At 45.1% G+C, this 14703-nt stretch overlaps 1 protein-coding gene across 4 annotated transcripts in view; it reads right to left on the reverse strand.

Moving 5' to 3' along the window:
- The window catches only part of LOC105007477 (pituitary adenylate cyclase-activating polypeptide type I receptor), a 30122-nt gene that overhangs the window by 10489 nt on the left and 4930 nt on the right, over positions 1 to 14703 (reverse strand). For all 4 annotated transcript variants that reach the window (XM_020044350.3, XM_020044351.3, XM_020044352.3 and 1 more), the window contains 7 exons: positions 8829 to 9024; positions 3634 to 3730; positions 1624 to 1731; positions 1019 to 1119; positions 645 to 742; positions 409 to 535; positions 13 to 166 (listed from right to left, as the gene is read on the reverse strand). In XM_020044350.3, the coding sequence (XP_019899909.1) occupies positions 13 to 166; positions 409 to 535; positions 645 to 742; positions 1019 to 1119; positions 1624 to 1731; positions 3634 to 3730; positions 8829 to 8885 (742 nt within the window). In that variant the 5' untranslated portion in view covers positions 8886 to 9024. The remainder of the gene's footprint in view (positions 1 to 12; positions 167 to 408; positions 536 to 644; positions 743 to 1018; positions 1120 to 1623; positions 1732 to 3633; positions 3731 to 8828; positions 9025 to 14703) is intronic.

The raw sequence follows: 14703 nt of genomic DNA on the forward strand, positions 1-14703 counted from the left end.
AGCCCTCCTTACCCCATCCCACGACAGTGTACCAATAGAAGTATCTTCTTTCAGGAAAGAAGGTTTGGACCAGCAAGGTGAATAGATACAGGCCTTCAATGAACAACCAGAAGTAGTTGGACATCACACAGTAATGGAAGAACACCATCACTGCTTTGCAGGCCACCTAGGGGCCAAACAGAGTAACAGCATCTTCAACTTTCACCTTTCCCATGTAAATCATACATGGGAAAGACGATAGACGATATAACAAGGTACAGTAGTGATTAGTGATTAGTAGTGATCTACCATCTTTGTATTACCGGTCCAATTCTTTAATCACTAGTATGGTTCTGCCACTCCATAGTAACTACATACAGGGAGGGTTCACTGGCCTTAATGAACAATATGTGTGTGTATGTAACTCACAGTGTGTAATGAGCAGTCCTCCTCCTGTGCGTAGAGAACCCCATCCTTGATGAAGACAGACACAGCCCTCAGCATGAAGGATATGAACAGGTTCATGTGGATGTAGTTCCTGGTGCAGTGGAGCTTTCTGTTGTAGTGTGTGTGGGGGGAGAGACCATGTAATGTTAAAATCATAAGTCCTCCAGTATCTTGTTCTCCAGCCAACCAGATGGGCCTGCACGGAGGTGGAGTCTTACCTGAACCTGCAGAGAATGACCATGGCGGTGGTGAGTGAGACCAGAGAGGTGGAGTAACCCACTGTGTACAGGGCCTGCACAGATGCATGGTTCATGTCCTACCAGGAGACATGACACCTTTAGCACATATCCAGGACCAGTACAGTTAGAACATTCTTAATTAGATCAGACAACCACACATCCAAGGGCTAGTTTAAAGGTTCTTATAGGTCAGGTGAAGTTCTGTGTTCTAAGTTCTAAACAGTAAGTTATTCCAGATCAGCTTCAATCTATTCTCTAGGTTCTAACTTTCGAGCAGAAATAGTTTCTTATAGGTGAGGTAAACTTTTAGGTTTGAGGTTCTACTGTAACTTCTAGAAGAGAAATGTTTCTACAGGTCTGGTGGCGTTGTCATCAGGCAGACAGGCATCTACGTAGTCAGGGAACATCTCGGACCAACCCTCTTCCGTACAGTTCCTGCTGACCCACCCAATCTCTGAAACACAAACACACACGTCAAACACACACATCAAACAGCACAGTCCTCTACACATGCTGATCACACTTCACTCACCCACACATACAGAAGAAACATTAAACCACCATAACAGTCCTGTGAAAGAGCACATTAAACCACCATAACAGTCCTGGGAATAAATCATTAAACCACCATAACAGTCCTGGGAATAAATCATTAAACCACCATAACAGTCCTGGGAATAAATCATTAAACCACCATAACAGTCCTGTGAAAGAGCACATTAAACCACCATAACAGTCCGGGGAATAAATCAATAAACCACCATAACAGTCCTGTGAAAGAGCACATTAAACCACCATAACAGTCCTGTGAAAGAGCATATAGCATCCCCACAATAGTCTTGTGAAAGAGTGCATTAAACTACCAGGACAGTCTTATGAAAGAGCCTATTTAGCTTTACGTGAGTAGATAAACACTATGGTTTCAGCAATAGTCCTCAGCAGAAGTGGTTTTACCTACCATCTTCAGGAATTAGGATGTGGAAAACCTCAGGACATCGAACTGACACAACCTCTCCCCTGGCTGCTGCCTTCCAACATGAAAAGCTATCCCACATCCAGGGACAACCTGCAACACACACACACACGAAACACACACACATAGACACACACACACACACACAGACACTAAAATATTGTGGCAATACAAGGGAGTAGTATATTCTCAATCAATGGCTCCCTCAGTTGGCCGAGACGAGACGGATCAGATTTTGGGAAATCAATTGCCAGTAAAAGACTCCACCAAACAGGAAGCAAATGGACTACTTGAGGGAAACTCATGTGGAGAGAGTAAAGCAAAGCTCCTCAGCCTCCTCGTACCTAGAGCCTCCTCAGACCCAAAGGCTCCTCAATAAAGGAGGCTCCTCAGTAAAGAATCCTATTGAGAGTTCACCAGCCCACTCGGGTCATCATCTCAGAGGAGAGAAGATGTGAGTTTACACACAGACCAGGAAGTTCCTCAGACCAAGAGGTTCCTCAGACCAAGAGGCTCCTCAGACCAAGAGGTTCCTCAGACTTGGATATTCTTCAGACCCAGAGCCTCCTCAGTCCTGGAGCCTCCTTAGACCAGGAGGTTCCTCAGACCAAGAGGTTCCTCCGACCCAGTGTCTCCTCCAAACAGGAGGTTCCTCAGACCAGGAGGCTCCTCAGACCTGGAGCCTCCTCAGACCAGGAGGTTCCTCAGACCAGGAGGTTCCTCAGACCCGGAGGTGGCACAGTGGTGGAGCCTAAATCATTTATCAATCAAGTCCTACAGTTAGACCACAGTCACATCCTGAGGCAATTCCCTCTGCAACATGACAGCTGAAAGTATTTATTATTTTATACATTTTTTTCGGAGAAGGTAGGTAGCTGAAGGTATCGCGTATAAGAAATCTACACTGACCAGGGTACCCCATTTATGTGGAAGGTATGACCAATCTACATAAGCTCCTCAAGCTCCAACAGATTAGGATGTCAGTCTATCACCCACAAATAGATGGGCTGGGAGATTGCTTCAGTAACACGCTAAAGTGAATGCTGAGGAAAGTGATAGAGAAGAATGGGAAAAATTGGTGCCCTAAGCCTCCACATGATTTCCTCTATTTGAACTGCTTCATGGACAATGTCCAGAGGGCACACAGGATGCCCCCAAATAACTGTCATTGCGCATGTTTAAAAGGTGAGAGTCAGGATGAAATACATATGGCCAATCAAATGACTTTTTATTGACCAGGGAGAAAACAAGCAGACTTAGACAGACACAGAAACAGAGTCGACTTGCAAAGCAGGTACCTATTTGAATGGGATCTCTATGGTTGGTTGCTTTTAAAAGACAAACTAATGACAAAATTAAACAGATTTAATCAACAGCCTTAGAGTAACTTTAACATGCAGCCTTACTGTAACTTTGAGCTACAGCATTACAGTAAATTTAACATACAGACTTACTGTAATATTGATCTACAGCCTTACAGTAAATTTAACATACAGCCTTATTGTAACTTTAATCTACAGCATTACAGTAACTTAAAGCTGTAGATTCACAAGCCATCTACACTCTTACATCTCTTCTTTACTCTTTCTTCTTTTCGTTCCCTTTCTCTTCACCCTCTCCTCTCTTCCACTCTATTTCTTCTTCCATTCCCTCTCTTCTATTGTGTACTATGTGCTGATGGCTGGTTATCCTCCCCAGAGATGTGTCTCTCTGATTGTGTCTCTCTGATTGTGTCTCTCTGATTGTGTTTAACCAAAACACAACTCCCTCTATTTCATAATAAAACACAACACAAGCTCTCTGTACTTCCAGAAACATAATGGTTTCCAGGTTTCATTTTAAAGAGTTTAAAGAAGAAAAAACTACCTCCATATGGTTTTAAAGAAGTGTGACTGTACAAACACACAGACACACACACACACACACAAAAGACAAACACAGACACAGAAACACACACACACACAGACATTCAAACAAAGACACACAGTGTCTTACCGTCGTTCAGGTGTGTGAGATTGTTCAGGGTAATCCTCTCCACACACCTTTCCTGCTGACGTCTGACCAGACAGTCCTCAGAATACAGGGAGCACACCTGAAACACACACACACACACCTGAAACACACACACCTGAAACACACACACACACACACATATGAAACACACACACACACACACATGAAACACACACACATGAAACACACACACCTGAAACACACACACATGAAACACACACACCTGAAACACACACACACACATGAAACCCACACACCTGAAACACACACACACACCTGAAACACACACACACCTGAAACACACACACACACACACCTGAAACACACACACACACCTGAAACACACACACATGAAACACACACACCTGAAACACACACACACACCTGAAACACACACACACACATGAAACACACACACACACCTGAAACACACACACATGAAACCCACACACCTGAAACACACACACACACACATGAAACCCACACACCTGAAACACACACACACACATGAAACCCACACACCTGAAACACACACACACACACACCTGAAACACACACACCTGAAACACACACACACACCTGAAACACACACACCTGAAACACACACACACACACATATGAAACACACACACACGTGAAACACACACACATGAAACACACACACATGAAACACACACACCTGAAACACACACACACACATGAAACCCACACACCTGAAACACACACACACACCTGAAACACACACACCTGAAACACACACAACTGAAACACACACACACACACACACCTGAAACACACACACACACACATGAAACACACACACCTGAAACACACACACACACCTGAAACACACACACACACCTGAAACACACACACACACGAAACACACACACCTGAAACACACACACCTGAAACCCACACACCTGAAACACACACACACACATGAAACCCACACACTTGAAACACACACACACACATGAAACCCACACACCTGAAACCCACACACACACACCTGAAACACACACACACACACATGAAACACACACACCTGAAACACACACACACACACATATGAAACACACACACACACATGAAACACACACACCTGAAACACACACACACACACACATATGAAACACACACACACACATGAAACACACACACCTGAAACACACACACACACACATGAAACACACACACCTGAAACACACACACACACATATGAAACACACACACACACATGAAACACACACACCTGAAACACACACACATATGAAACACACACACACACACACATGAAACACACACACCTGAAACACACACACATGAAACACACACACCTGAAACACACACACACACATGAAACACACACACCTGAAACACACACGCACTCACATACACACACAAATGAAACACACACACATGAAACACACACACCTGAAACACACACACACCTGGAATACACACACACCTGAAACACACACGCACCTGGAATACACACACACCTGAAACACACATGCACTGAGTGAATTAGAATTAAAACTGAACCTCAGTGTGTAGCTGTTGTCATGTCTGGAGCTAGTAATAGCAGTACATTTTGCAGTCAACCGCAGAGCCGACAACCAGCTGGCCAACCAACCAAAATCAACCAAGCAACCAACTGGCTAAACAACCAACCGACCAACTAAAAAAAAATTACAAATCAACTAAGCCAACCAATCAATCAACCGGCCAAACACCCCAACCTGTAATGTCCGCCTTCAGCTCAGGTCCTCGACCTGCCTCTCAAATCCATGAATGCACCTCACTCTCCCAATCCCATGAACGCATCTCACTCTCCCAGTCACCTGACCGCATCTCACTCTCCCAATCACCTGAATGTATCTCACTCTCCCAATCACCTGACCGCACCTCACTCTCCCAGTCACATGACCGAACCTTACTGTCCCAATCCCATGAATGCACTTCACTCTCCCAACCACCTGAACAGACCTCACTCTACCAATCACCTGAATGTATCTCACTCTCCCAGTCACCTGACCGCACCTCACTCTCCCAACCACTTGAACACACCTCACTCTCCCAGTCACCTGACCGCACCTCACTCTCCCAACCACTTGAATGCATCTCACTCTCCCAATCACCTGACCGCACCTCACTCTCCCAGTCACCTGACCGCACCTCACTCTCCCAACCACTTGAACGCACCTCCCTCTCCCAGTCACCTGACCGCACCTCACTCTCCCAACCACTTGAACGCATCTCACTCTCCCAATCACCTGACCGCACCTCACTCTCCCAGTCACATGACCGAACCTTACTGTCCCAATCCCATGAATGCACTTCACTCTCCCAACCACCTGAACAGACCTCACTCTCCCAATCACCTGAACAGACCTCACTCTCCCAATCACCTGAACAGACCTCACTCTCCCAATCACCTGAACAGACCTCACTCTACCAATCACATGAACAGACCTCACTCTCCCAATCACCTGAATGTATCTCACTCTCCCAATCACCTGACCGCACCTCACTCTCCCAGTCACCTGACCGCACCTCACTCTCCCAACCGCTTGAACGCATCTCACTCTCCCAGTCACATGAACGCACCTCACTCTCCCAGTCACATGAACGCACCTCACTCTCCCAGTCACATGACCGAACCTTACTGTCCCAATCCCATGAATGCACTTCACTCTCCCAATCACCTGAACAGACCTAACTCTCCCAATCACATGAACGCACCTCAGAATTCTGGTTACCTGTTTACTCACCCCAATATTTAGTTATGTTCAGTTCACCTTGTCCTTTGTGATGTATTGTTTATTTCATGATGACACTACTTAGCCTGTTTAAATTATCCAGTGTTTATTGAATTCCTTTTGTACTCTAATAAAGCCTGCTGTGGAGTAGATTCTAATAAAGCATGCTGTGGAGTAGACTCTAATAAAGCCTTTGTACTCTAATAAAGCCTGCTGTGGAGAATACTCTAATAAAGCATGCTGTGGAGTAGACTCTAATAAAGCCTTTGTACTCTAATAAAGCCTGCTGTGGAGTAGACTCTAATAAAGCCTTTGTACTCTAATAAAGCCAGCTGTGGGGTATACTCTAATAAAGCTTTTGTACTCTAATAAAGCATGCTGTGGAGTAGACTCTAATAAAGCCTTTGTACTCTAATAAAGCCTGCTGTGGAGTAGACTCTAATAAAGCCTTTGTACTCTAATAAAGCCTGCTGTGGAGTAGACTATAATAAAGCATGCTGTGGAGTAGACACTAATAAAGCCTTTGTACTCTAATAAAGCCTGCTGTGGAGTAGACTCTAATAAAGCCTTTGTACTCTAATAAAGCCTGCTGTGGAGTAGACTATAATAAAGCATGCTGTGGAGTAGACACTAATAAAGCCTTTGTACTCTAATAAAGCCTGCTGTGGAGTATACTCTAATAAAGCCTTTGTACTCTAATAAAGCCAGCTGTGGGGTATACTCTAATAAAGCTTTTGTACTCTAATAAAGCATGCTGTGGAGTAGACTCTAATAAAGCCTTTGTACTCTAATAAAGCCAGCTGTGGAGTAGACTCTAATAAAGCTTTTTTACTCTAATAAAGCATGCTGTGGAGTGTACTCTAATAAAGCCTTTGAACTCTAATAAAGCCTGCTGTGGAGTAGACTCTAATAAAGCATTTGTACTCTAATAAAGCCAGCTGTGGGGTATACTCTAATAAAGCTTTTGTACTCTAATAAAGCATGCTGTGGAGTGTACTCTAATAAAGCCTTTGTACTCTAATAAAGCCTGCTGTGGAGTGTACTCTAATAAAGCATTTGTACTCTAATAAAGCCTGCTGTGGAGTAGACTCTAATAAAGCATTTGTACTCTAATAAAGCCTGCTGTGGAGTAGACTATAATAAAGCATTTGTACTCTAATAAAGCCTGCTGTGCTCTGCACTTGAATCCAGACCTTTCTCTCCTGAGTATTCATTACACAACCGGCCAATCAACTGAGCAAACAAGCAGTCAATCAACCAATCAACAAAACAAACCAACCAACCAAACAGCCGACCAATCAACTAACCAACCAACCAACCAGCCAACCAATCAAACAAATAAGCAACCAAACAATCACCTAAGCAACCAACCAGCCAATAACCTAAGCAACCAACCAGCCAACCAATCAACTAAGCAGCCAGCCAACCAACCAACCATTCAACCAGATAGCCAGCCAGCAAGGCAACAAACCAGTCAGTCAATCAGCCAGCCAGCCATACAAGCAACCAGTCAGTCTGTAAATCAAGTAGCCAACCAAACAATCAGTCAGTAAGACAATCAGCCAACCAACCAGTCAGTCAGCAAGACAACCAGCTAACCAATCAGTGAGTAGGACAGCCAACGAGTCAGACAGTAAGACATCTTGCATGTCAGCCAGTAAGTCAGCCAGCCAACTAACCAGTCAGTCATTAAGACAGCCAGCCAAGCAACCAACCAGCCAGTAAGACAGCCAGGCAGCATGCCAGCCAAGCCAATCAGTCAGTAAGACAGCCAGTAAAGCAGTCAGTCATTAAGACAACCAGCCAAACAACCAACCAGCCAGTAAGACAACCAGGCAACATGCCAGCCAAGCCAGTCAGCCAGTGAGCCAGTCAGCCAGGCCTTCTCAGAAATCCAATAATGAGCAGAATAATTATATAAAGCTGCTGATGAACCATGGCATTGCAGGCTCTGAGTACAGACAGATCCAGCATGACTCAGTTCAGCATAAAACAATGAGCTCCCTGGTCAGTGAGGATGTTGGTTGACTCCCTTTAGTCACGGCACCTAGTGCCTTCACACCAGGGCAATCGCTGCCAGCGACCAAAGCAACAAAATAAACAAGCAGTATTGACATGTGAATAGGGACAACAGAATGGATTAACCCCCAGAAAATATTTACAAACCAGTGCTTTGGTTGATAAATGCGTCTATAAACTGTGTTAGCCCCCTACCTAGAGTGGCCAGATACATAGCTAGTGTGGTTGATTCAACCAGCTACCTAGCTAGATTTGTTGAGTTAGCCAGCTACCTACCTAGAGTTGTTGAGTTAGCCAGCTACCTACCTAGAGTTGTTGAGTTAGCCAGCTACCTACCTAGAGTTGTGTGTGTGTGTGTGTCTGTGACTCAGGTGTTTGAGTGTGTTTACCCACCATCGGCAGAAGAAGAAAGACAATCAGCAAGAGACCCCTCATGTTGTCAAGAAACATTCTCAGCAGACGTGTGTTTGTGTATATTTGTGTGTTCACTGTAAAACCCAGGGAACACCAAGCTCCACTCAGCTCCACTCAGCTCCACTCAGCTCCACTCAGCTCCACTCAGCTCCTGTCCGTTCCAGCATCAGAGGGTCTGAAAACAAATAAACTGACCAGTTATGAGACATAACATATCTGACAAATTAACATAATGTCCTGTCATTAAACATAACATACCTGACAGAGTCACATCTCCGGTCATGAGACATAACATACCTGACAACATACCTGTTGCTATCAATACATAATAATTCAGTGAAAAACTAAACGAATCAGTGAACATGTTGAAGTATCTGGAAACAAGAAAAAACATGCCTGCATTCACACAGTCACTACACAAAAATGTTCTGGAAGTCTGGGAGCCTGTCAGCCTGTCTCTCTGTCAGCCTGTCTCTCTGTCAGCCTGGCTGTGTGTCTATCTGTCTGTCAGCCTGTCTCTCTGTCAGCCTGTCTGCCTGTTAGCCTGTCTCTCTGTCAGCCTGTCTGTCTGTTAGTCTGTTTCTCTGTCAGCCTGTCTGTCTGTCAGCCTGTCTCTCTGTCAGCCTGTCTGTCTGTCAGCCTGTTTCTCTGTCAGCCTGTCTGTGTGTCTATCTGTCTGTTAGCCTGTCTCTCTGTCAGCCTGTCTGTGTTTCTATCTGTCTGTCAGCCTGTCGGTTTGTCAGCCTGTCTGTGTGTCTATCTTTCTGTCAGCCTGTTTGTGTGTCTATCTGTCTCTCAGCCTGTCTCTATGTCAGCATGTCTGTCTGTCAGCCTGTCAATTTGTCAGCCTGTCTCTCTGTCAGCCTGTCTGTGTGTCTATCTCTCTGTCAGCCTGTCTGTGTGTCTATCTTTCTGTCAGCCTGTTTGTGTGTCTATCTGTCTCTCAGCCTGTCTCTATGTCAGCATGTCTGTCTGTCAGCCTGTCTCTATGTCAGCATGTCTGTCTGTCAGCCTGTGTATTTTTTGTGTTTGTATTAGAGGGATTGCTGAAACTGCCAATTTAAACTGCTGTTTATGAGTCAGTCATCTCCTTCACATCCATCTTCCCTTCTTCATCCACTATCCTTCATCCATCTTTTAGCTGAGACATAGAGACAAAGAGACAAAGAGAGAAAGAGAGCGAAAGACAGACAGAGGGAGACTGAGATGGAAAAATAGAGGGGCGGAGGTGGAGAGAGGAAAGCAGAGTGAGATGGAGATGAAGAGAGAGATGGAGACAGAAATAGATGGAAACAGAAACAAAGACAGAGATGGAGACAGAGATGGATGGGGGGTTTGGAGAGGGAGGCAGAGGGAGACAAGTGGAAGAGAAAGAGTGAGACAGAGTGGGGGGGGGGACAGAGTGGGGAGGGGGAGACAGAGTGGGGAGGGGGAGACAGAGTGGGGAGGGGGAGAGAGAGTGGGGAGGGGGAGACAGAGTGGGGAGGGGGAGAGAGAGTGGGGAGGGGGAGAGAGAGTGGGGAGGGGGTTTTGGAGAGGGGGGGTGGGGGTTTTAGAGAGGGAGGCAGAGGGAGAGGGAGACAAGTGGAAGAGAAAGAGGGAGACAGAGTGGGGGGGGAGACAGAGTGGGGAGAGAAAGTGGGGAGGGGGAGACAGAGTGGGGAGGGGGAGACAGAGTGGGGAGAGAGAGTGGGGAGGGGGAGACAGAGCGGGTAGGGGGTTTTGGAGATGGGGGGTGGGGGTTTTAGAGAGGGAGGCAGAGACAGAGGGAGACAAGTGGAAGAGAGGGAGACAGATGGAGAGAGGGAGACAGAGTGGGGAAGGGGAGACAGAAAGAGAGACTTTCTATTTTATTTTCAAAATAAATCAGGTTACAAAGTTTTTTTAGCAGTAACTATGTGGTTTTCAATCCAATCTACTGATTTCTATATTCCACAGAACCATCCCATTGAGGAGATCCAAGCCCACCCACACCCCCACACACTAAACCCATGTGTTCTGTTAAAAAAGGAGATGTGTATGACTGCTGGCTACTGGCTGCTTCATGATTAAATTACCAGTGTGACCTTTCACAGGATTCGAGGTTTGGGTGCTCATTGATTGCAATCCTGAGATGTTGGATTCATAAAACGAATTCACCAAGTCAATCACACAGTAACACAGGTTCATCTAGTAAAGCCTGTTAGGTCCACTCCATCAGGAAACACTTTATTAGGATAGTTAATCTGTAGATGCTTTACAGACCATCTTCAGACCATCAATAACATTTCAATTAACTATTTACTAACACTAACCATAGCACTTGTTTACATTACGAGAGAATAAAACTCTAGGCTGACTAATCTTGGTTTACATAATAATTTCCATAGTGTTTGAATTTCCACTGACATGTTTGAGACAATGCAGGACCGTCACCATCAATCACGGGAAAACCAAGCAACATGCTTGGAACTTGATTCAGTTCTGACACAATTGTCTTCACACTTGTAGACACTTGAGGGGAGGGTCTGGACTGCATGAAAAGGCCTGTTTCCAAGTGTCCCCAAACAAGTAAAGATCTTTATAATGGTGACAGGTAAAAGGCCAGTACAGAGAAGTTGCGATATAAAACGATATTAAAAAGTCGTAAGAAGTCAGCTCTTGACATTTCTGGAAACCCCTCAAACTTTGCAAATGCAAATTAGTTCTTAACACTTTTCTTTTGTCCTCATTCTAATTTCAACAGTTTACACTCAGCAGGCATCCTAAAGCTAAAAAGCAGTATGCTTAAAGTGTTTTACTTTTGGACAGAAAGTCATATAGAAATAGTTCTGAGTGAAAATTAAACCATTTAAAATGTTCATTCATCATGCAAATGTATTAAAGAAGATTAGTCTAAGATTTTCTGGATTGTGGGCTTTGGGGAGGAATATTTTGGCGGGAATAACACTAGAATAAACACTACCTATTTATATAAATTGGCTAACACCTTGTTATTGAGTTTAACTTGATCAATAACTTGTTAATTACCATTTATCTATAGACATATTTATTTGTGAATTGTAGAAGGGGCATGGTAAAAGATTTTCACATTTATTGCTTTACTGCATTGGTTGAATATGTACATCATCTGTGATAGATGGCTCCAATACTGTACTGACAAAGGAATGTTTTGTTTTTCATATCTCAGGTAGAACAGTCCACACAACACTGGTGTGCTGGGATTAGTGGTAAATCAGATTAGTCTAAAATGCATTGATGAAGAATGGAGCGGGACTGACTTTGAAGGTAAGAAATAGCCTGACTGCAACCTCTTACATTGATTTATGGATTATAAAGCATATTATAATTGCTAAAACACCACACTTGACTTCTCAGAGGCAGCTGCAAGCAAATACTGGACACAAAGGGAGAAACATTGTTCATGGACAACCTGGACAAAGTAGAAAAGACGGACATCAAACAGCGGAGCCACAAGCGACAGGTTTGTTTGGAAGCAATGACTCATTTATCTTGACAAAAATTCGGCCATATCTAAAATGGGTTTGTATCCCTTTTCATATGAAGGTAAAACGACGACAAAATCAGAATTACTTTTTTCGTTGTATAAAAAATTAGCATAGTACCAATAACTTGATATTTGGAATCTTGCTGGCCAACGTAAAATATGGACACTCCGAGTTTTGTTACAAAATTTCCACTAGAACTGTGACCAAATTATTGGTTTGCAAATCACGTTGTACGTTTCACAGCGTTCACAAGCGGATATACCCATGGGGACTCTGATCGGAACAGCACAGGGTTTTCTGACCAATGAGCTGAGTGCACCGCAAGTGCGTCACGTTTTCATGTTTTAACCAATCTGAGTAGATTGAGTGTTTTAACTCATAATGATGTATTGCAGAGAAGGAAAAAACAGGTTTCAGCATGGTCAGCTTCTCCTACATGCTCGTATCTCAGTTGAAATTCAACACTACTGTTGTTTGCTCCTTGGGGTTTAAGGCCGGGTGTCTCTGTAAAGCACTCTGTGACAACTGCTGTTGTAAAAAGGGCTTTATAAATACATTTGATTGAGTGATTAATACTATACCAAACCTTTTATCCAGTTAGTTCAATGTGACAATGCATTTGAAAAGTACGAAAAAACTGTTTTGATTGAAAAAAATATAAACATAGGAATAATAACGTGCTAAATGAGTACGATGGAAAAATTGTAATTTGCAAGGAATTGACACTTAGCAAATAATTTTTCATGCTGAAACGGTACCACATTCTGTGGAGCAGAAATTCCTATAAAGAAAAAAAACTGTGATGACAGCCTTAGCAGATAAAACAAATGTGTTGAACAAATGCAAACCTATTAAGTGATAAACAAAAACTACATGTTATGATGTGAACCATATTCAGCTGGTATGTATACGCAGAGGGGACAGTACCTCTGGGATGGCAGACCGGGGCGGTGGTCCCTCTTTTTAAGAAGGGGGACCGGAGGGTGTGTTCCAACTACAGGGGGATCACACTTCTCAGCCTCCCCGGTAAAGTCTATGCCAGGGTTCTGGAGAGGAGAATACGGCCGATAGTAGAACCTCGGATTCAGGAGGAACAGTGTGGTTTTCGTCCGGGCCGTGGAACACTGGACCAGCTCTATACCCTCTACAGAGTGATGGAGAGTTCATGGGAGTTTGCCCAACCAATCCACATGTGTTTTGTGGATTTTGAGAAGGCATTCGACTGTGTCCCTCGCGGCATCCTGTGGAGAGTGCTTCGGGAGTATGGGGTCCTGGGTCCTTTGCTAAGGGCTGTCAGGTCCCTATACGACCGAAGCAGGAGCTTGGTCCGCATTGCCGGCAGTAAGTCAGACTTGTTCCTGGTGCATGTTGGACTCCGGCAGGGCTGCCCTTTGTCGCCGGTTCTGTTTGTAATTTCTAGGTGCAACCAGGAGCCGGAGGGTGTCAGGTTTGGGGACCACATGATTTCGTCTCTGCTCTTTGCGGATGATGTTGTCGTGTTGGCCCCTTCAAACCAGGACCTTCAGCATGCACTGGGACAGTTTGCAGCCGAGTGTTAAGTGGTCGGAATGAAAATCAGTACCTCCAAATCCGAGGCCATGGTCCTCAGTCGGTAAAGGGTGGCTTGCCCACTTCAGGTTGGTGGAGAGTTCTTGCCTCAAGTGGAGGAGTTTAAGTATCTAGGGGTCTTGTTCACGAGTGAGGGAAGGATGGAACGGGAGATTGACAGATGGATCGGTGCAGCTTCTGCAGTAATGTGGTCGATGTATCGGTCTGTCGTGGTGAAGAAAGAGCTGAGCCGCAAGGCGAAGCTCTCGATTTACCAGTCAATCTACGTTCCTACTCTCACCTATGGTCATGAGCTTTGGGTCATGACCGAAAGGACAAGATCCCGGATACAGGCGGCCGAAATGAGTTTTCTCCGCAGGGTGGCTGGGCGATCCCTTAGAGATAGGGTGAGAAGCTCGGTCACCCGGGAGGAGCTCAGAGTAGAGCCACTGCTCCTCCACATCGAGAGGGGTCAGCTGAGGTGGCTTGGGCATCTTTTTCGGATGCCTTCGGAACGCCTTCCTGGGAAGGTGTTCCGGTCCCGTCCCACCGGGAGGAGACCCCGGGGAAGACCTAGGACACGCTGGAGGGACTATGTCTCCCGGCTGGCCTGGGAACGCCTCGGTGTCCCCCCGGAAGAGCTAGAGGAAGTGTCTGGGGAGAGGGAAGTCTGGGCATCCCTGCTTAGACTGCTGCCCCCGCGACCCGGCCCCGGATAAGCGGAAGAAGATGGATGGATGGATGGTGTGAAAAGGGAAAAACATCCAGTATGCGACAGTCCTGTGGGCGAAAATGCCTTGTTGATGCTAGAGGTCAGA

The sequence above is a fragment of the Esox lucius genome, chromosome 3, assembly GCF_011004845.1.
Source record: "Esox lucius isolate fEsoLuc1 chromosome 3, fEsoLuc1.pri, whole genome shotgun sequence".
Lineage (NCBI taxonomy): Eukaryota > Metazoa > Chordata > Actinopteri > Esociformes > Esocidae > Esox > Esox lucius.